A 15575-nucleotide genomic window follows, 5' to 3' on the forward strand; every position below is an offset into this window, starting at 1 on the left:
GAGGTAAAATATGCAGTGAGTGTTTTATATTATCTAGTACAGTGTTCACATTTACTCATTTAGTCAATGGGGGGAAGTTGTGGCACGCATTAATGAATAATTCACAATTAACTGATAGTTCACAAAGTGTGACTTTGAATGTTAAAAGAGTCTTGAATTCGCACGCAGAGCAATTAGCAATTACCGCAGGTCATTGACAGTTTAACAGTGTAAAATGTCTCACATCGTTTGAAACGATATATTGGAATACTCATGTTCAGCACTTTGCTCGTACGCTTGCTTGCGTTTCAATCACTTTGATTAATCTTATATAAATGTCATCTGTGTCAAAGAAGAATATTGATGGAAAGTGGGCACTCTGTATGTCCACACAAGTTATTCTGGTGTGTTTTCTGAAAAAGGCAAGACACTGCAGGCAAAATTTTTTTTCTTTTTCCAACACTGGTACATTTTGAGATTTTTGTCTATTTAGCTAGCTTTCGTAATGTCTTTTTTCAACATATGTTCTGTAAAAACGTGGTACTCTAATAAGTTGTAAAAATTAAATACAGATGTTTAACTCTGGCTTTATCCAACATCTAGGTCTTATTTTTTTAAAGAATATCTACCTAATATCTAATTAATATCTACCTAATTATGCCTACATTTGCATATATGTATGCATAATTAGGTAGATATTGCCAAATTCAAGAAATTGTATTAGAGATTTTTATTTTTTTATTTTTTTTTAACATATTACACATTTTTAATATAGGTAATCAACAAGTTTCATTATGATATCTATATGTTAAAAAGTTGACAGTTGCCTTAACCAGTGGTCTCACTTCGATGGCCCTCTGCAGGTGGATTGTGTGAACATCCAGGGCTACACCAATCAGCAGGCAGTGGAGGTGCTCAAACACACAGGCCAGACTGTCCACCTCAAGCTGATCCGGAGGGGCTTCAGGCCCGAGGAGATCCCCCCTGCTGTGACCCCCACTGTCACTATACTGTCCCCCTCACCCCTCATCCCCATCCCCCCTACCACTAATACTACTGCTGCTGCTGACAGTATGATGAAGGAGCTGGAGACCAACACAGCTATTGAGGCTGCTCAAGGTAGGATAAGGATAAGAATGGGAGAACATAGAATGAGAATAGACCAATAAATAAATAAATAATTAATAGCATTGCGTGTTACTCCTCATCCTGTCCATGAACAATACGGAAAAGAACAATATTCGGTTATAAATTAAGCATACAATACCCATCATTCAACAGGGGGATCCTCACAACTAAGGCATTGCTAGTACCGCATGATGTGCTTCATTAAAAAAAGAAGAAGACAAAGAAAACATGTTGCATGTTTATAATATCAACATCACACAAGATAGACAGTATTCTGGCCTCCAGCTGCACTGACAGGACCTTTCAGGCTATTGCGTAAGCAAGAAAAAACATCTTACATATGTTGTCAATAGTGATGGATGGAGCTTGAAAAACTAGACGCAAGCAGTGGACAGACAGGAGTAGGACAGTATTTTCTTGGTTGCTGTAGACCTTCCAGTTTCCACAAAAATTACAGAAGGTTGATTATTAAAAAAAAGTGAAGAGGAAAGAATCTGAATGTACTACATCAGTGCATAACTTTTAACTTACTGGGAATGAGAAACTAGGTTTGGTGTACAAAGTAATTTGTTGTTTAATGGTTGAGTGTGTGAAAAAGAATTCAACTACTGAAATTGTTGGCAAGTCAGTGTTAAGGTTGCTGACCTCCTTGGCGCATAGCAGCCTAGCTACTAGCTAGTATTAGTTTTCTGTTGTTGGCACTTAAAAGGTTGCTGATGTAACAGCGTTAGACCGTGGGGCCTGGGCGCATGGATAGTCATTTCATGGGCGACTGGTTTGGTGCCCTGTGGAACTACAAAGACATCAACAGTGGCTAGAAGTAAACAAATATATATACAGTATATACAATCATATGAAAAAGTTTGGGAACCCCTCTCAGCCGGCATTATAATTGACTCTGCTTTCACAAAAAAAATATAAAAGTGGTATGTCTTTAATTTACCAGGAACAGCTAAGTACTGGGATGTTTTCCAAACAAAGATTTTTTGAAAAGCAGTATTTGGTTGTATGAAATAAAATAAAATGTGAAAAACTGGCTGTGCAAAAATATGGGTACCCTTGTGGTTTTGTTGATTTTAATGCCTGTAATAGCATGTAAAACTGATGATTTTAAACACAAAGTTGGTTGGATTATGTTGTTAAGCCTTGAACCTCATATAAATGTCTGTTTAATCATGAAAAAATGTATTTTAGGTGCCTAAATGCAAGTTGCACTTCTCTTTGACTCTCTGCTGAAGTGAGACAGAATGGGATCATCAAAACAGCTCCCAAAAGATCTTAAAAACAAAGATTATTCATTGTCATGGTTTAGGGGAAGGCTACAAGAAGCTTTCCCAAAGGTTTCAATTGTCAATTTCTACTGTAAGGAACTTTGTCAGGGAATGGAAGGACACAGGCACAGTTGCAGTTAAACCCAGGTCTAGCAGACCAAGAAAAGTACAAGAGCGGCATATGCGGCGGATTGTGAGAATGGTTGCACACAACCCAAAGATCACCTCCAAAGACCTGCAAGAACATCTGGCTGCAGATTGTGTATCTGTACATGGTTCTACAATTCAGTGCAATTTGCACCAAAATATCTGTATGGCCGGGTGATGAGAAGGAAGCCCTTTCTGCGCCCACGCCACAGATACAGTTGCATGGAGTATGCAAAAGCTCATTTAGACAAGCCAGCTTCATATTGGAAGAAAATGCTTTGGACTGATGAGACAAAAATTAAGTTATTTGGTCTTTATAAAAAGCAGATGTTTTGGTGCAAATTGCGCTGAATTGTTGAACGATGTACAGATGCACCATCTGCAGCCAGATGTTCTTGCAGGCCTTTGGAGGTGATCTGTGGGTTGTGTGCAACCATTCTCACAATCCTCCACCTATGCCGCTCCTGTTTTTTTCTTGGTCTGCCATGCCTGGGTTTAACTGCCACTATGCCTGTGTCCTTCCATTTCCTGACAACGTTCCCTACAGTCGAAATTGACAATTGAAACCTTTGGGAAAGCTTCTTGTAGCCTTCCCCTAAACCATGACAATGAACAATCTTTGTTTTTCAGATCTTTTGGGAGCTGTTTTGATGATCCCATTCTGTTTCACTTCAGCAGAGAGTCAAAGAGAAGTGCAACTTGCATTTAAGCACCTAAAATAAATTTTCTCATGATTAAACAGACAATTATATGAGGTTCAAGGCTTAACAACATAATCCAACCAACTTTGTGTTTAAAGTCATCAGTTTTACATGCTGTTACAGGCATTAAAATCAACAAAACCACAAGGGTACCCATATTTTTGCACAGCCAGTTTTTCACATTTTATTTTATTTCATACAACCAAATACTGCTTTTCAAAAAATATTTGTTTGGAAAACATCCCAGTACTTAACTGTTCCTGGTAAATTAAAGACATACCACTGTTATATTTTTTTTGTGAAAGCAGAGTCAATTATAATGCCGGCTGAGAGGGGTTCCCAAACTTTTTCATATGTATATATACATATATATTATGGAAAACATCAGCAAGGGCATGAATGTACATTTAGGACCAATAGGGGAATGAGATGGCTTCAAGGGTGATTATGAGAGTAGGAATTGTCACACTATTTTTAGAAAAATAAAAGGTGGAGTCAGCGTTTCTAGAGAACATCTATTTTTACTTAATCAGTGAATTTTTTTCTCAGAAGCTGCTGTCAGTGTTGTGTGTGTGCTAAAAAGATCCAGTGTTAATACACAGCATGGGCTCTGTAAAGTGGTATGTACACAAAGGGGGCCCACCGTAGCTAGAAACATGCCCTTTTCAAAAACCTAGGCTATGTATTAACACTGGATTTTTATTTTCAGACAACACATAGTACATACAGGTAGCGGGATCGTGAGGAGAAACAGTATCTATTGATTTGGACACAAACGTTATTTTGACAACATTCATTCTCCAGAATCGCTGACTCCACCTTTAAGTAAATTGAGTATCACATAAGAAGATGTGTTTGTATGTGTTGTCGGTTGACATCTTTTTCCAATGGCTATGTGCCTTTACCGTTCATGTGTCCGCACCTCCTGCCTGCTTCTGTATGTGTGTCACTGTCTCATTGTGTGTTTACAGTCGCCGCTGATGAAAAGCCTCCGCAGACAAAGAGTGAAGGATCGGATGTCAGCCCGGCCACAGATCGGCTGACAGAAGACAAACATGGTAGGCAGGCTGGGATTCTCCTTTGAGATGCTGGGCACACGTCTGATAGATAAGGGCTATTGTTGTCAAGAGGACCACACTGAGGGCATAGTGAGATGGCTAGTGGCTGGGGATGGCTTATCACAAATATACCCTTTAAGTCTTGTTTTGCTCATTTACACTGTGTATTGTCTTTATCCCAGGGATGAAGCTGACAGGCTTTGAAGAGAACGAACTAATGAAGAAATGGCAAGAGATTCTGGGGCCAAGTAATGAAGTTGTAGTAAGTGTCTTCTTTAAAATGTATTGTTTGTGTCTCATGCTTAAAATAGTACTCATGGGAACGTGGTTCCCTGGACAATTGCTTCAAAATGTTATCCTCAGACAAGACACTGCAGATGGAAACATTATTTATTAAAGCACCGGCCAATTTCTAGATTTTTAGCTATTTCGCTTCCATGACATGTTTTCTTTCATCCTAGTAAAAATAAAAGGTCCAAAAAGTACATTGCAAAATCTGTTGTGTAAAAATGCTGGACACTAATATGTTGTAAAAGTGAACTCAAAATGTTATCTCTGGCTTTATCCAACATTTATAGATGTTTGTTTTTTTGAAGAGGTGGAAATGTACACATACTGTACGTTAGATATTGTATTTCTGAAAAAACTGTAGTAGGGGAGAACGGGGTACTGTGAGACACTTTTTACATTTGCTCCCCTCTAAGCGAGCTAAAATGATCACTCAGCAGCAATTCAGGCTAATCTTCAGTTATCATCATCACATGGTTTCATATGTTGGTAGTTCATCAACATGTATGATAGAAGTTTTTCTACCTGAATCAATTTGCTTTGGCACAACAATCGATTAAGTTGACAGCAAGACAATTTACTTTTACATGCAAAAAAGACATTTTTGTGAAGAAAAAACCTGCTTACAACAGCACCATGAGGTCCTCTCCTTCATGGCCAGGGGGAGGGGCTTGAAAACATAATTCTCACATGACCAAAAATGTGTTCCATTGCCTAGATGCAGGGGGTGTCTCACATTACCCGATGTCTCACATTCCCCCGTTCTCCCCCACAAAGGAAATATTGTTGTAATGTCAGTAATCAACTTACAACGTTTCATGAGGATCTCTGTGAGTTAAACATGTTGCCCTGTTCACCTCTACACATGTCATGTCTTTGTTTCCCTGCCAGGTGGCTCAGGTGGAGAAGTTTAGTGAGAGCAGTGGCCTGGGCATCAGTCTGGAAGCCAGCAGCGGCCATCACTACATCCGCTCCGTTCTACCTGAAGGACCCGTTGGTCGCTGTGGCAAGCTGTTCAGTGGAGATGAGCTGATTGAGGTGATACGCTCTCCACCTTAAACCAATGACAACATTTGATTAACAACAGTCTATCTTTTCACATCACATGTATTTGAAAACAGTTATTTTTATATAGCACATGTACAAATACTCGTATGTTAAAGGTGCACTATGCAGTTTCAAGTGAGGGAGATTTGTTTACATTCACAGAGCCTGCAGTTAGTTTACAAAACATATTCACTCTACATCACATAATATTGAATAATGATGTCATCATAAATGAAAACTAAATTATTTTGAGGAACCTGGAACCAAACATAGGACTATATGTTTCTGAACTGTGGGCCCTGCTGCTGTAAACCACAACAGTGAAACAGTAACTTTTCAGGAAGCTTTCTAACTTCAAACAGTGTTCCAGGGATCACATTTTCCTGTGAGGAAAGTTTGTTTATTCAGTAACGAGAATATACCTTAGGAAATGTTCACTTCTCTGACACACCCAAAGTTACATAGTGCACCTTTAAATAAAAGACACAATTGTATTAGCAACAATGTAGATCTTTTCACATCGCATGTATTTGATAAAAGTTATTTTGATAGAACACACATACACATACTCTCATGTTAAAACAATACAAGCTTCAATGTACATTGACTTTTGTTGTTGTATCTCACCAGGTCAATGGAATATCTCTCATCGGTGAGACCCACAAGGAAGTGGTCAGAATCTTGAAGGAGCTTCCACTCTGTGTATACATGACATGCTGTAGGCCCGCCCCTCTCCAGCAGACTGACATGGATGCTGTCCAACCAGAGCCCGAGGCTTTGCCCAAACCATCTGATATAAAGGTACTGCATTCACATAATGCACACTATAGCAGATAACTATGTATTCATTAGGCAGATGTAGGTATTTTTAACTAGAAGGTGTGTTTTTCATCACTAATTAGTTACCATGAATTTGACATGTTATTCTTGAGAGGGACAACACTAGAGAAAGAATGAATGTTCTCTTTCTCAAGGCCAACAACATGCAGCATATGTTACTTACACATTATTGCAGCATATGAGGCATTTAGGGTCAGCCAGCAAACACAGAGCATCTCCTTGAAATGCACTAATGTATAATGAAAAGTTGTTTCCTTTGCCTCTGTGTATATGCAAAGGAGGAGGCTCAAAGGGCAGTTTGCTTTAAATCCTCCTCCTCCTTTTATAACCCATCAACTATTATTATCTTAGCCCCGGCCTGTCAATCGCTCTATTGGCTTTCCACGTTGCCAACCAAGATGGATTAAGACCTGTGTGTGTGATAAGCAGGGGCAGAGAGGCTGAAAGTTTATAAAGACCAATTCTAGTAGTACGTCAGCCTGCAGTATATAGCCAGCAACATTTGCTGGAGATATGAGACATCAAAAGCAGCTTTTCCCTTTGGGGCAAGGGGGGAGGGGGTTCATCTCTTCAGCTTTATCTGTGATAATGTGCTAAGGCCCTCTAACATCCCAAAGATATTTTCCCTTTTATCTACTGCCAAAAACCTGAGCCAGAAACTCAACTAGAGGGTAGAAAGAGGGGCGGGGGGTGGGGGGGGGGTGTTGAGAGTGGAAGTGAGTTAGTGTAACATAGAGAATGTGGGTCTTCTTCTCCTATGCAGAAACAAATAGTCCTGAGCAGTATACTGGCTGCTGAAGACTCCGAGGTGAACGCATCGGCCGTGGCTGTGGCCAAACAGGACAATGTGACTGTGGATGAGGCCATAGGATCTCCTCTGGCTATGTGGGAGCTGGACATCCAGAATATCGAGCTGGAAAAGGGAGAAGGGGGATTGGGATTCAGCATTCTGGACTACCAGGTGGGAATTTTTTTTTCCTGGGACTCTAGCCTCGTTTCCACCGAGCAGCAGTTTGGCACGGCTCAGCAGGGCACGGTAACTCTAGATGTGACTTGCATTGACAGTAACCTTACTTGGTAGGCTGGGTCTATGCTGGACGGCGATAGCCACGGTCAGAGTATATACAGACTATGGGCCCTTCTGAATGTCGCTGCTGGCAGCTGCACAACTAGCAGGAAGGCTCAGTACCCCAATGAAAGGGTGACAAAAATAGGTGCGGCACAGTTCGCTTATTTTGGTACCCTTTCCAACTTTTGGCAGTGGAAATGCAAATAAATGCTAGCTAGCTGCACCAAAACCAAACTGCACTGCTCACTGGAAACAATGCTTTACAGGTTTCATAAATATTGACTTAAAACGATGAGTTATTATATTATGCAATATTGTTTCTTTCATTCACATTGAAAGGCTTTCTTAAATCCATAGGAGTATTTCCATAGAAGATTTATCGTTAAATGCTCCTACAAATCCATTCCATTCTCTGTGCTTCCCATGCACGTTTAACGGCTGTAATACTAATAGCTTTACCTGTTGACCGCCACAGGACCCGCTTGACCCCGCCAAGACGGTGATTGTGATTCGCTCTCTGGTTCCTAACGGGGTTGCAGAGCGGGATGGCAGGCTGTTGCCGGGAGACCGACTCATGTACGTCAACAGCACTGACCTGGAGAACGCCAGCCTGGAGGATGCAGTCCAGGCCCTGAAGGGAGCCAAGCTGGGCCCCGTACAGATAGGAGTCGCCAAACCACTGCCTGTAAGCCTTAGTGTTCTCTCTTCTTTTGTCTTTGCTTTAAAACCTTTGTGGAAATGGAAGGTAGGCTGTGACTGGTGTGTTGTTTGAGTAAAGGGACACGTCTATGCATATACATCCACGGAAATAATTAAGAGACCAGACTGGATTACTTATTCAAAATGCTCTAAATTATAATATTTTTATTGTGAATTTGGTAGAAATGTTGTCAGTAGTTTATAAAATAAAATCCAAAATGTTCATTCTACTCAAACATATGCCTATAAATAGTAAAACAAGAGACACTGAACATTTGGAGTGGTCTCTTAATTTTTTCCAGAGCTGTATATGTTGGGTTCAAGAGTTTTATACTACTTTGTAAAAATGTGTCACTCCAGTTACGGGAGGTTGTCAGTCAGGCTTTCTTGATACTGTGCGACTTAGTGTCTAGTCATGAGGGTTCAGCTTACGAAGGTTTGAATTTTTCATGCGGGGGACACAGAGTGGAGTGGTTTAGCATTGCAGCCAGTGTTCTGTCATGGGAGGGCGGCCAGCCTAAAACGCTCTGTGCCCTTTGTTTCATATCATCCTGTTATTGGATTTTCAGAGAGCACAGACAACCATGAGCAGTGAAACACATTGGGGCACCTTTCAAAATATTAGTGTGTCCAAAGTAGTGGTGTGCAAGACTGACCAAATGGAATTGACTTATATAGCGCTTTACATTTCTTACCACATTCACCCATTCATACACCGATAGCAGTAGCGTGTTAATGTTTACACGTAGGGCAAAATAAGGTTTAAACAGTAGATTACCCAAGCTACCGGTATGTTGCATATGCCGGATGCTTCGCTGAACAGATGTGGCTCGGTGCTTTGTGCCAAGACATGTGTTTGTTACCACACGATTACAAAAATAATGCTTAAAGCTAAAATGCGTAACTTTTCATATGAATCAATGTTAGTTAGAAACCAAGTCATCGGCAAACAAGTTGACACACCATTGATTAAAGGAGAACTAAGTGATATGGTCCTTTTAGCTAACGTCCCGTCAGTGATTGCAGTTAGCAGTCCCCTCCCTGGTCCCTACGTCACCACCACATGAACACAGTCAGACGTCATCAGCTGATGGAGAGCATAGAGTCATTGATCTCAAGCATAGAGACCCGCCTCTTTATAGCGTTCTGTCTCCTGATTGGATAAAATGAGCGGGACACTCGAAATTATATCTGGAAATTACTGCAAAGCTGAATGATTGGGAGACCTGTGATATGAACTGTGATAAGTGATTGCTGTAGGAATATAGAGAGATTCAACACTTATATTAACAAATAAATATCACTTACTTCTCCTTTAAATCTGTCAGCTCCTAAAAATACCTCTTTGTATTTCAAAGTATGGCAGCGTTTACAAACTGGTATTTACCCCCGACACTGGCTCATGAGCTCCGAAAAATCCCAAGAAGCGCCAAATAAATGTTTCAGTTGTTGGTTATACCGCTATGAAAAAAACCTGGATGTAGAGCAGAAGGTATCAAATCCATGCGCGATCACCAAAGGCTTACCTCATGGCGATGCTTCTATAGTGTTGCTGTACTTACTCAGAATTCCTCATGGGGGGCGACAGAAGTTACACACTATAGCTTTGATTAAATGGTTGCCGATTTTAGTAAACGTTGAGTGTTTTTTTCTTAATATTCAGCGTTTAAATGTTTAGAAGTCCCACCCCTAGTAGATGGGCATGCTCATCGCTACAGGCCCCTGCACTCTTGTTTCACAGCATTGTTTCTCTCCGCAAAAAAAATAAAACAAACTTCTTGCATTCTTTGAGCTTTGGAGCTGCATTTCTACTGTATTGAATCTGCGGTTGGAATACACAGCCAGACCTGGGGGCTTGCCAGGGTTAGCTGGATTACAGCGTTGTAGGAAGCCTCTGTGCAGTTATCCACCTCTCCCTTTGGGGATAAGTGGAATGTACTTCTGTTTGGGTATTTTTATTGCTCTCTCAAAATTGAGTCTGACAAGTGTAATCCTCCAATATGCCTTATTGCTTTTTTCTCATACCTGTCCGAGGCTGCACGGCACGCTACACAAAATCAATATGAAGCGCCCTAATGAATAAGAGCTTTTTACACTGTTTAAGAAAAGAGTCATAATGTGCGTTTTTCTCTGTGCAATTTCTCTGCTTGAACACCCGTGCACCAAGATCAATATTAACCTAATAGTTAGTGTATAAAATAAAAAAATCTAACTCCTCTAACATCTTTTATTTATTTTTTTCATCCCATACTAATTCATAGTGTAACTTGATTTAGTCACAAACAAAAACAAATTAATCTAATACATTATAATTACGTAAAAGGCTGGAGACACTGAAAAGCATTTCTCCACTCTCCTAGGGGATATGTGGATATTCCCAGTCTCCACACCCATATGTTGAGCAGCACATTACTCCATCATCCACCATCCATTCATTTGACTTCAACAGTATTTTGGTTGAAGGAGGAGAGGAAGAAGGACTGACTGAGGGCATCGTTTACCGGGCAGAGCCTGCATTGGTTAGTTAGCTTTTGGGGGGATGAGGGGGGGGGGGGGATCAGAACCAATCAGAACATCCTGAAAAATGGGAAAGAAATTGTACTTTACATGATTGATTTATTTGTTGTAACAGTTCAAAAGTTAGCTCATATGATGCCATTAATAAACGTGTAGATTTCTGTTGTTTCAGCAGTATTTATATAGTTTGTATGTGTGTAGACGTGTATCATTATTGACATTAAGGTCATATAATAGCATGGTCACTTCAGCTATCTGTGATTGGATATTTAACTACTCCCCATGCATTATGACAGATTGACACCAGCGAGGCAGACCTGTCGGATGATAAGGTGCTAGGTCACAATTATTCTGGGCTAGAGGACGACACTTTCCAGGCTTCCATGATCGCGCTCCATGGCAGCACATGTAGCGCAGACCTAGATTACCTGCACGCATCTACACCCAAGGTAAGCTACCATAATTATTATTATTATTATTATTATTATTATTATTATTATTATTATTATTATTATTATTATTATTATTATTATTATTATTATTATTATTATTATTATTATTATTATTATTATTATTATTATTATTATTTATGGCAGAAGAAATTAAGGCAGGGATACTGCAGGTGAATAGGGTCTCATTTGATAACTGACGTTAAAACAATAATTTTTTGTATTACAATTTTTTTCAGAAATCACATTGAGCAATACAGCATGCAGTCATTCCTTGTTTTCTGACATCAGGGAACCGAAATGTCATCAGAAATGTTCTTTTGTTTAGGCATTAAACACTACTGACGTTGTCGTTATGAGGATTGTAGCAAGCTGTGGTTGCTTTTGTTGCTCTGGCTGCCAGAGAACAGCAGCTCCCCAAATGGATATTTAATTATAAAGAATATTATCAGAGCAAGGGGCACAACACGCTGTTTCCCAAACGGTTTCTATGGACTTCCAGTTCCCCCAAAGGTCATAGCTGAGCTTATCTGTAGGCCCTTACTAAGAAATGTGTGCCCTAATAGGGCAACCAAGAGAGACAGACATGTTCCAGGACAACTCTGGGGCAATTTATAGTGCTGTGGGATTCCACAAAACAGATTTGAAATGTTTATATGAGGTCAGACAGCTCAGCCTTGTGGTGATGATGAACAGTTTTCCTCGCTCTAGAGAGCGAGGCAACAAGCCTGTTGATAAATCTCACATCTGCTCCACTGACATTGAATAGTGGTGCGGCTTTGCAGACTTGCTGACAGTATCGAAGGTGAGATTTCTTTAAAGGAATACAGCCATTTCTTCCCCACCAGTCCACACCTGTTCATACAAGACCAATATAAAGGTCACCTGGGAGTTAAAGATCAAATAAGCTCAGTGAGTCCACAAAGCCAGCCTCCACAATCAGTCAATCAATCAAGCAGTGACAGCCCCCTTTTTACCTCAATTGCATTGATAGATGACCGTCTACAGTCTCTGGTGTCTAGCATTGGTTGTACTAATCAAGGCCATAGGAACATACAGTGGATCACATATTAAGGCAATCTGGTCGTTTTTCTGTACTAAGAAAGACCAATTACAACATGTATTGCTACGAAATTGACTAATTTCCACTTAAAAGGTGGAGTCAAAATCACTTTTTGTCAAAATCAGTGAATATGAAGTTATGCTACCTGTCCATACCGTGTGTGTGCGCTGAAGAAGAAATCTGGAACCTAGGCTCATTAAAATGCTTTGTAAACAAAAGGGGCCCACCGTAACTAGCAACATGTCTGTTTACAGAGCCTAGGCTGTGTATAAACCCTGTATTTGTATCAGCACCCACAGACAGGTAGTGGATCGTGAGGATATATTCACTGACAACAAGCCTTCTTCAGAATATCTGACTCCACCTTTAACTGTAAACGAGTTTTCATAATTGCAGTATATGTTGCTGTCTTACCTGAGCCCACCTTTGTATACATGCCAGACAGTACTTCTATACTGTATGTGGTTGTCACGGCCCAGCGCAGCCTATTCAAATGAAACCCAATTTCTGCTTTTGCTTGACTTGCTTCTCGAGCCCCACTTGTGTTTAGTAATTGCATAATTAAATTTATTTTCTTCTAAAGATGTATTTTTCTTTTATTTCCCTGCTCCCAAAGGAAAGCGCTTGTTGAGTCTGGGTCTAATGAAGTCTTAAATGGTGTTATGGTAAAGCTACATTTTGCAGTAGCCACTCGCCAGTCATTTGGGCTGTTCTCTATTGGCCACGGATGGCTTTTCTATGGCTCATTATAAGGAGGGCAGGATGGCGATAAAGGCATGATAGATCTTCCGCCTCAGTTAGGCAATTGGTCTACCCAATAGACCGGAACGTTCATTGGGCTCCTATGCTTTTGTTTTGCCCCTATAGCTGACAGCTCGCATAGACCTGTTGGAGCCCCACTTCATGGACGACACTAAAGTGTTCTCTCCGGAAAAGCCCGCCAGTTTGAGAGGACAAGCACCAGATGATAATGCCACAATGCACGGCTCCGATCATCACTATCTGACAACGCACTCATCTGAAGAAGAGCTAAGGGAATGCCCAGACTACAGCCACTTTGCTGATGTGGCGACCAGATCTAATGCAGTCCCAGCCCAACCTGTGGACTCACTTCACTACCAGGAGCCACCACCCATGTCATATGGAGAAATAAAGATTTTGATGAAGGTAGTAATGTATGAATTAAAATTGTACTATGTAGGATTGACAATTTTTTTAAACTTTTTTTCAATATTATTTTTCAATGGCATTTTGTCCAGAATAACCATTCAACTTTAATTTTACTAGACTAGACCTCTTCTCTAAATACTATTGTGAGTCACTTGTGCCATCTAAATCATGCAGGCACTCAGGAAGTGACGTGCAATTGGAAATGTATTAATAGTAGCGAAATAAAATTAAAAATACATTTTGGATAACTATTTGGCTAATCATTTATACATGGCAGGGCAGTCAATAAAGAGACCACCCATTACTCCTACATAGTTACATAATGCGACTTTAACAGTACAAATACACACTTAAGATTTGAAGGATTTCAAATATAAAGATGTTTTTTATTTGAAACAATAAGATGGCAATGAATGAGTATTCCGTTTAACTGATGAATTCATTTTCATACAAGAGAACATGACACAAACTGTATGTTAAGATGCACTTTAACAACAACCAAATCATCATCCTTGATCTTCTTTGAATCGGAATCTCTGCAACAAAATCCAACAATCTAACCTCTCCCCATTCAGACTTGACACTCTCTTTTCAAACTCCATATAAAAGCTCCAAAGCTAATTTGAATTCCTTTTTTTTCCCAATGTGTTTTGCTTTGCACTTACCTTTTCCTCTAGAGAGAGAACCCTTTAGTTTGTTTGAAAAGCCAGCCGGCGTATTTTTTCATTTGCTTTGATGAATAACTCTGTTGAATTATCGGTTCCCTCAAGGACGAAGATGTCGGTGTGAAAAGATCGGCTGAAGATGATGACAAGGAAGCAATGACCTCCGGGAGCAACTTTGAAAGGACCATCACAGTTGTCAAGGGCAACTCCAGCCTTGGTTTGTGTTAATTTCTTTCACATTCTTTCATTGTTTTGTTTTTTTGTTTTTTTTTCTTATATATTTATTTCCTCCTTAGCTTTCAAAGAATTGTAAAAGAGGTTCGCAAAGACTGAAAAGTGAATTGGCCCTGTTTTTGCTTTTGTGTTATCTTTCATGAATGCCAGATTTGAAGAAAATATTTTTTGGGGGCTGTTTTATACCATTTGAAAAGGATGATTCCATTCCTATTCAGGGTATTTGCATTTCAAAACCCCACACTCATGGGACTGCCGCTGACTCGTAGAGAATGCTACGTTTTTAACTTCATAAACAAATAGGTATTATGAAGGCACTGTTAGGAAAAACCTTGGTGCCTCATTGAAAATCTATATTTGTCTTTTTGTATTTTTCAACCTCTTAGAAAATACAATTCAAAAAACAAAATCCACTCTTGAATAGAACTTACTGTTATCATCCTAAATTGTGCTCTAAGGGAGTTTGAAAGTTTATTATGAATACATATATTATGCCACTCTCTGAAGTTACTCTTTTTGAGAATTAGTTGAAATCTGTGAACACCTTTCAGTTTATTGGATCATTTGTAAACTTTTAGGACATATAATAGTGCTACTGTAATGGAGGAGGTCAGTTTAAAGTCATATGTGATTGCTCTTAAATGGTTTAAGCAGTTTGTTGTTAAAGGTGGAGTCAGTGATTGGATGGAGAATACTGTGTACGCTGAATAAAAAAGAAATCTGGTGTTAATACATTGCCTAGGCTCTGTAAATGGGTATGTTGCTAGCTACGGTGGGAACCTTTGTTAACATACCTGTTTACAGAGTCTAGGCTGTCTATTAACACTGGATTATCTATCAGCGCGCGTACAGAGTACGAACAGATAGCAGATTGCGAGGAGATATTCACTGATTTTGACAACAAGCCTTTTCCAGGATCACTGACTTCACCTTTTAATTTGGACCAACAGTCACTTTAGTGTGTAACTGTTTGTACTTTTCTAACCAACCTTAAAGGGATGACAGTGAGTGCCATGAAAGACGGTTTGGGGATGCTAATCCGCAGTATAATCCACGGCGGTTCCATTAGCCGCGACGGGCGTCTGGGTGTGGGCGACCTCATCCTGGCTATCAACGGGGAACCCACAGCCAACATGACCAATGCTCAGGCCCGCGCCATGCTAAGAAGACACTCTCTCATTGGACCAGACCTGGGGTAAGACACTGTCATTACAAAGCCCTCTAAAGCCTATCTGTGTTTAAGCTTTGAT

The 15575-nt window shown here is 40.0% G+C and overlaps 1 protein-coding gene across 1 annotated transcript in view; it reads left to right on the plus strand.

Annotated features, from left to right (window-relative positions):
- Positions 1-15575, plus strand: part of mpdz (multiple PDZ domain crumbs cell polarity complex component) — a 58897-nt gene that overhangs the window by 14268 nt on the left and 29054 nt on the right. The window contains exons 11-21 of the mRNA XM_080051582.1: positions 843-1098; positions 4198-4284; positions 4467-4546; positions 5464-5610; positions 6250-6420; positions 7223-7420; positions 8004-8213; positions 11041-11193; positions 13124-13423; positions 14197-14308; positions 15322-15520. Of these exons, the coding sequence (XP_079907708.1) occupies positions 843-1098; positions 4198-4284; positions 4467-4546; positions 5464-5610; positions 6250-6420; positions 7223-7420; positions 8004-8213; positions 11041-11193; positions 13124-13423; positions 14197-14308; positions 15322-15520 (1913 nt within the window). The remainder of the gene's footprint in view (positions 1-842; positions 1099-4197; positions 4285-4466; positions 4547-5463; positions 5611-6249; positions 6421-7222; positions 7421-8003; positions 8214-11040; positions 11194-13123; positions 13424-14196; positions 14309-15321; positions 15521-15575) is intronic.

This window comes from Ammodytes marinus (assembly GCF_949987685.1).
Source record: "Ammodytes marinus genome assembly, chromosome: 23".
NCBI lineage: Eukaryota > Metazoa > Chordata > Actinopteri > Uranoscopiformes > Ammodytidae > Ammodytes > Ammodytes marinus.